This window comes from Rhincodon typus, chromosome 22, assembly GCF_021869965.1.
Source record: "Rhincodon typus isolate 14 chromosome 22, sRhiTyp1.1, whole genome shotgun sequence".
Taxonomy (NCBI): Eukaryota; Metazoa; Chordata; class Chondrichthyes; order Orectolobiformes; family Rhincodontidae; genus Rhincodon; species Rhincodon typus.
Genome location: NC_063353.1, coordinates 31,524,239 through 31,531,477, shown reverse-complemented (window position 1 = coordinate 31,531,477; position 7,239 = coordinate 31,524,239). Strand labels below are relative to the sequence as shown.

The 7,239-nt window shown below is 42.5% G+C and overlaps 2 protein-coding genes across 2 annotated transcripts in view; one reads left to right on the top strand and one right to left on the bottom strand.

The window, feature by feature from the left end:
* Window positions 1-571, top strand: part of LOC125485804 (lectin-like) — a 45,439-nt gene extending 44,868 nt beyond the window's left edge. The window contains exon 6 of the mRNA XM_048610543.1: window positions 370-571. Within this exon, the coding sequence (XP_048466500.1) occupies window positions 370-449 (80 nt within the window). The 3' untranslated portion in view covers window positions 450-571. The remainder of the gene's footprint in view (window positions 1-369) is intronic.
* Window positions 572-5,813: 5,242 nt separating this feature from the next.
* Window positions 5,814-7,239, bottom strand: part of LOC109932152 (uridylate-specific endoribonuclease B-like) — a 20,711-nt gene continuing 19,285 nt past the window's right edge. The window contains exons 8-9 of the mRNA XM_048609974.1: window positions 6,951-7,104; window positions 5,814-6,071 (exon numbers count right to left, since the gene is read on the bottom strand). Of these exons, the coding sequence (XP_048465931.1) occupies window positions 5,814-6,071; window positions 6,951-7,104 (412 nt within the window). The remainder of the gene's footprint in view (window positions 6,072-6,950; window positions 7,105-7,239) is intronic.

Genomic DNA, 7,239 nt, shown 5'->3' with positions numbered 1-7,239 from the left:
AACTCCACTTGGTAACAGGCTCCCTGCGGCTGGGTTCACCTCAGTGACGATGGCCTCAGCTCCTTCATTTACCATTTGGGAACCTCCATTGGCAGTGGGACAGGAATGTTAGCCATGGGCCATCCTGATCAGGAATTAATTCCAGGAAGAGAGAAGCCAGTGGCATTTGGGTATAACACCATCCCGTCTAATAAAGTGTCATTCCTGATGGCACGGTCACCACCTCCAGGAGCACAATGTTCCATCCACTGGCTCAGACAGATTGATGTATCAGCAATCTCTCTATCTAAAGAGAAAGGATGACATCAGCAAACAAACAGCAGCTGATTCACTGACGGTTAGCGTTGTGTTTAACTTTTCTTTTTATAGACATTCCCAACAAATGGGAGATCAGTTACTGTTTGCCAAGGAAACCCTTTGTTTGTGCCTATAAATTACAACTAAATTAGAAGAATCTGGTGATGCTCCGTGGATCCTGTCCAGGAATGGATCCTGTTCCTCGATTTGTGGAGCTGCAGTTCCAGCCCATCATGGCTGTGCCGACCAAGTCTCTCAGTCAACAATAAATGTCATTGTACCGTCACTGTGAGTCTTGTTTATTGCTGTCTTCCTGACCCACTATAGCTTCCTGCCCAACTCCACACTCACTCAGGTCAGAGAGACTCGGTAAACTCAATTTTCAGTGCAGCTGGCTGTCCCGTGCCATGTGCAAAGCGGACAGTGTCCTGAAACCTTTATCTCCATAACATTGTATCAGAGGTCACAAGAGTACAACAAAGCACAGTATATAAAGTTATTTCTCCAAATCCAATGCCCTTTTGATTTAAAATGAAATCTTAATGGGATGCAATGAACTAAAGAAATGAACTGAGAAACATTACAGAAAGGATTCTCTCAATGGGCATTGGAACTGTTCTGAAGCTGAACAATTCAGAATTACTCACAATTTCTCATCTTGACTGTTACTAAAAATAGCAGGTTTCACATCACCCCCTACATCAGGGTCTACAGGGCAATAGCTTGGCAATGTTCTCAGAGGGCGTGGGGAATAGTGCCTCCCTCACCCACAGTCCCTGTCATATTATGGCTTAGAGTCCAAATCTCGAAAAGCAGTATATCTCTAAGAGAGTTAGGTGACATCATGATATGTGGCATTCTATTAGAAAAGTCCTCATCTACAACAGCACAATGCATTGGAGGCAGTGCAATGTGTACCCAATCAGCCATGTGTTGTGTTACCGTCATGTAATGTAGCCATAATATCAGTAAGCACAGAACACAGACAATTTGTAAGTCTTAGATCTTATAGCAGCCTAAATAAAGCTGCTAGTAAACTTCAAGACATCTGTCTCAACAGAAACCCAGCCATCATACATGTTTTCAGGTCCAACATCTCGGGAAATATTGAGCCCAGATGATATTTGCTGCAGTTTTTAACCTCAGAAACCACTTCAGGGTGGCAGATAGCTTTTCAAAAGGAGGTATTAACCATGGCACTTGTAAAGACCGAAGTGCTCTCATCCAGCCTGAAGCACAGTAGGCTCAATGAAGGAGACATTTGTCAGTATACTCACATTAACAAAACAAAAGAGGCCACAATTTTCTGATTCAAAATCGGGAGTTTTAATTTTGGTTCAGGAAAGCTGCAAGCTGGGAAAATGATCCTCAGGGAAAGCACAGGCAGAAATGCTGAAAAATGGTTTCTATGTTATGAAGGCCTGATGTATGTCTAATGTCTGTGTGTGATCATGTAGAGTATTCAATACCAACTAAAACTACATCCTTATCAGTTAAGCCAGATAAACAAGCTCAGGTAAAAATGGATTTTGATTTGACTTATTTCTGTCACATGTACTGAAGTACAGTGAAAAGTGTTGTCTTATGTGCTTTATAGGCAGATTGTGCTATAAAAGTGCATCAGGGTAACAGAACACAGCAAGCCTGGCAGCGTTTGGAGGAAAGGAGAAGCCAGCATTTCGGTTATTGCCCTTCTTCAGGACTGGATGTGGGAGTAGAGGGAGCTGCAGATAAAGGAGGGGGGGATGGTGGTAGCTGAATGATGGTAATGTGCGCACACTGGTAGGAGATAAGACCTGGCTTGTCGACGGGAGGGATGAATCTTGGAGGGTCAGAAGGTGAAATGGAAGGAAGGAGGTGGGGTTAGAAGGGGAACTGGGGGATAGGCAGGAAGGTTATTTGAAATAGGACTCAACGTTGAGTTTCCATCGGGCTGCAGGGTGCCCAGGCGGAAGATAAGGTGTTGTTCTTCAAATTTGCATTGTGAGTCGCTGTGACACTGCAGGAGGCCAAGGACGGACATGATGGAGACAGAGTGGGGGGGAGGAGTTGAAATGGGCGTGACTGGGAGGTTAGGCTGGTCGTTTGGCCATTACAGGCCAGGCGAAGATGGTTAGCAAAACGGTCACCTAGTCTATGTTTGGTCTCACCGATGTAGAGAAGAAGATGCTCAGTGGAGAGCTGTCTGGATGACAGAGGGGGCCGTTCTTTGAAAAAGGCAGACATCTGGGAAGCTTAGGAGTGGAATGTCTCCTCGTCAGAGCAGAAACTGCAGTTCATTGACTGTGCCTCCTCCATTCCTCACTCCACATCTCTATACCTACCCCCTTCCTCCAAACATGATAAAGATAGGATCCCCCTTGTCCTCACTTTCCACCCCACCAGCCTCTACAGCCAATGTATCATCCTCAAACACTTCTGCCAATTCCAATTAGACCCCACCACCTGGAACATCTTCCACTCCCCACTCCTCTCTGCCTTCCACAAGGTCCATTCCCTTTGCCACTCCTTAGTTCACACCACACTCCCCACCAAACACTCCAACCCGCCCAGTACCTTCCCCTGTAACTGTAAAAGATGCAACACCTGCCCACACACCATCTCCATTCAGGGCCCTAAACAGTCCTTCCAGGTGAGACAGAGCTTCACCTGCGTCTCCTCCAACCTAGTCTATTGCATCCAGTGCTCTCGATGTGGTCTTCTCTACGTCAGTGAGACCAAACGTAGACTAGGTGACTGTTTCGCCGAGCATCTCCATCTGGCCCGTAACAGCCAACTTAACCTCCCAGTCACTGCACACTTTAACTCCCTATCCCATGCCCCCACCGACATGTCCATCCTCAGCATCCTCCAGTGTTGCAGTAAAACAGAACACAAATTTGAAGAACAACACCTTATCTTCTGCCTGGGCACCCTACAGCCCAAAGGATTCAACAGTGAGTTCTCCAATTTCAAATAACCTTCCCACCCATCCCCTAGCTCCCTTTCCAGCCCTGCCTCCTCCTTTCCATTCCACCTACTGACCCTCCCTTCCAGCTACCACCCAGATTCATCCCTCCCATCAACCAACCAGGTCGTACCTACCACCAGTGTCCACCTATTGCCAACTTTCTGCCTCCACTCCTCCCCCCACCCTTTATCTGCAGCTCCCCCTACCCCCACATCCAGTCCTGAAGAAGGGTAATACTCGAAACATTGACTGCTCCTTTCCTTCAGATGCTGCCTGGCCTGCCATGTTCCTCCAGCCTCCTCTTTGTCTACCTTGGATTCCAGCATCTGCAGCTTTTTTGTCTCTAACAGAACAGAGTGCAGGATACAGTGTTACAGCTGCCGAGAAGGTGCAGAGAGAGATCAACATGAACATTAAAGAAGAGATTCAATACATGATAGAAAGTCACCTGATTGAACCTAGCCAAAGCAGTTGGAGTTCACTGATGGGGTTAATTTCTAAACCAGATGGTTTGACCAGATTCTGCATAGATTAAGAAAAAATAAATGCAATAACAAAAAGAGACTCCTACCCAATTCTTCAGTTAGTAGATTTCATTAATGAGGTTAGTGGTACTTCATTCCTTTCTGAGATTGATCAGTTGAAGGGGTTAATGGCAACTATCATTAATATCAAAATCTAAAGAGATACACAAAATGGGTTATATCAATGTGGAATCATGCCATTCAGGTTTAAAAAAAAAACAAACCTACATTCCAAAGATTTCTGAATCAAGTCATATCTAAAATGCCTAACTGTATATTTGTTTGGATAATGTCATAATATACAGTCAACACCAGGGAAGAGCATGTAAACCATTCAAGGACCTATTTTGAGCAATTACAGTTAGTTGACTACGTAATAATTTGCCTAGAGTGAATTTGCAAAATCAAGGGTGGCTTACCAAGGACTAAGTCAGAAGTCACACAACATCAGGTCATAATCCAACAGGTTTATTTGAAACCGCAAGCTTTCAGAGTGCTGCTCCTTTGTTGGGTGAAGTCAAGAATAGAGAAACTAGCGGTGTGCTTTTCTCAGAAATTAAACCATTATCAAACAAAGCCTTCTACAGCAAATTATTATTAGCCCTTCAACATTTTGAAATCTATATAAATCACAGCAGCAAAGAAACACTGAAATATACTAACCAGAAACCCTTGACCCTTACAGAAAATTTTAAGACTGAAAATGCAAAATTATTTCAATGGAGTTTATTCACTTAACCACTTAATCCAAAAGTTGTTCACATAGTTTGAAAAGATAATAGTGGACACATAATACTGAATGTGATTGTGTTGGAATAGTTTAAGAATTTGGGAGGAAATTGACAAGAAATTGGTTAAATCATCATACAGAGTAAGGGTGATAGAATGTAATTGTTTGTGGTTTCTTATAAATGTGCTATGTTCAGCTGATGCTGAAATGCATTTAAGAATGACATTTCATCTGTTTAAGGGTGAATGCATGCATGGGATCGTATATATTTCATTTTAGTCAATAGGTGTCAGATACTGCTGTGTAGCTAAAATACCTGTAGAATTTTGCAACTTGAAAGAAACAAGTGGTGCACATATTTAGCTGTACAAGACTACCTTATTTTTGAAGCTGTGAGGGAAATCATTCAATTATTGAGACAGACAGCACAAGGAGATTTTGAAATAAGCAATAAGTGCCTGATGACAACCCAAGGAGCGGTTGAGCTGCAGTTTGCAAAAGGACAATGCAGTCAGAAACATCCAGAGACTGTAAATAGAACACTGTCTGTCTCTTTCTCTGTGTTGGTGATAAAACGAAAAAGAAACAGAAACTTAAAGAGCTGATTATTATTAATTCCACTTGATCAACTATTGACCCAAAGAATAACTATCAACAGAAAACAGTGTGTCTTCATTACTAAAACCAAAATTACTGTGAGAAATAACTTTCCAAATTGTAGTCAGGATTTTTAATCTTCAGAACATTGTTTTCCCAGACTCTATTTTTTTTACCCACAATATGTGTCAAACTATTTATTTTTGTTTGTCTTATTTGTGAATAAATGTGAGTCTGCTTGGAATTTTAAGGGGCTATGGTTTAAGTCACATTGTAGCAGAGCAATGTTTTTGTTCTCTGTTATTTGTTGAAGAAAAGGCTGCTTTATAATGAATCAAATTATTTTCCTGTTAGTGATGAAACCTGTTGTGAATTGTTTTTGTCTGAATAGCAATCACATCAGGTAAATTGATCATCTTGGTGGCTTACTTAATAATTTACAGATTTGTGATGGCTTGTGTAATAGTGGGGTGATGCACTATTTCCAGTTAAGGCACAACAAATTAAACAACAGAGGATAGAAAGTGTAGGACAATAGTAGAAATCAGATCGATTTAATTCAAAAACTAAATTTCTCAAATGGCCATCACAGCATTTTGGTGAGTGATTTGGAGAATGGGCTGGTTAGCTGGTAATATCAATGACTTTGTCCGAATGCTTTGGGAGCTTGATGTGTCTATCATGGTTTCAGGGTTCCTCAGCTTCATTTTCACAGTCATGAAGCTTCAGGTAAATACTGCAATAGAATGGGGTAGATGGTCTCTGTGTTCTTGTATTTGTTCCTGTGACACACTATCTCCACCTCATACTGACTGAACCGGAGCTTGTGAGGTTGACTGGATGAGCTGAGGAAGATGATGATGTAGAGGGCAAACTCAAACTCTGGGCTCACTGCCATAAAGCAGCTGCCCCGCATCTTAACCCCCTTTTTCCAGCTGAAATGTAACGTGATCAGGTGCTTGTTCTCATCCAGCTGTGAGAAAGGTAAAACAAGCCAAGGGAGAGTGTTAGTGGCCAATCACCTCGAGTGATCTACTGCAATGGCTCCATTAAACCCTGAGCCCCTCAGTGAACCTGCAGCCACCTATGGTTGACACATTTGGCTGAACAGCTGGTTTGTGATGCAGAATGATGCCAACAGCCAAGGTCAATTCCCGCACCAGCTCAGGTTACCATGATGATACCAGCTTCACAACCTCATCCTTCTCCTGAGACATGGTGACCTCCAAGTGAAACTCACCATCAGCCATCTCACTCTAATAAGAGAATGGGACTATAGTGACTTTGTCTTTTATTATTTATACAGAATAAAGCCATGTCAAATTTCTAGGTTTGAACCCACGGTGTAACTTACTTCCATATATAACTGCACACTTCATCTATTTTACTTTGTTACTTTCCCCCAGTCTGGAACTCATGACAGTAGTTTATTAGATTTTTTATAAAGTCTGCTGAACACCATGATTGATTACAATCAGTAACTCACAACTGGTTCAGAACCATCCTGTGAATAAATTACCTGGATCCTTTGATTATATTCCAGCATGTGATTTATTCCTGAGTCTCTGTTAGTCCATAACTAATCATCCATCAGTATACCATTCATCCAATATCCACCATCCCATAGCCTTGAGTACATTCCAGTGTGTAATTCATTCACAGGTACCTGGTACAAAAACAAAGTTGCTGGAAAAGCTCAGCAGGTCTGGCAGAATTTGTGAAGGAGAAAACAGACTTAACGTTTCGGCTCCAGTGAACCTTCCTCAGAACAGGTACCTGGTTTTGTATGTAAACCCCCTCGATTAGACTCTGTCTATAACTCTGAGCCCTCTCGGTCCTGTGTAATGCTCACCTTGAGCCGGTTATTTTTCACGGTGTATCCTTTGTAAACCACATGACCAAGCTTTTCCTGAAGGTAGAACTGGATCCAATTGTGGAATCCGATGACTGTTCGTCCGCCTCGGGTTTCACTAACAAATACATGCTCAAAGCCAGATGAATCAGGGCTGGAGGGAGAAAAACAGTATGGAAAGAAAGTTAGTGCAAGTAATCCAGTTTTTTCCCAATTTCCAATCCTGGAAAAAACACTGACTGTCACCAGAGTACAGTCCCACACCCACTGACTCTCACTGGGGTACAGT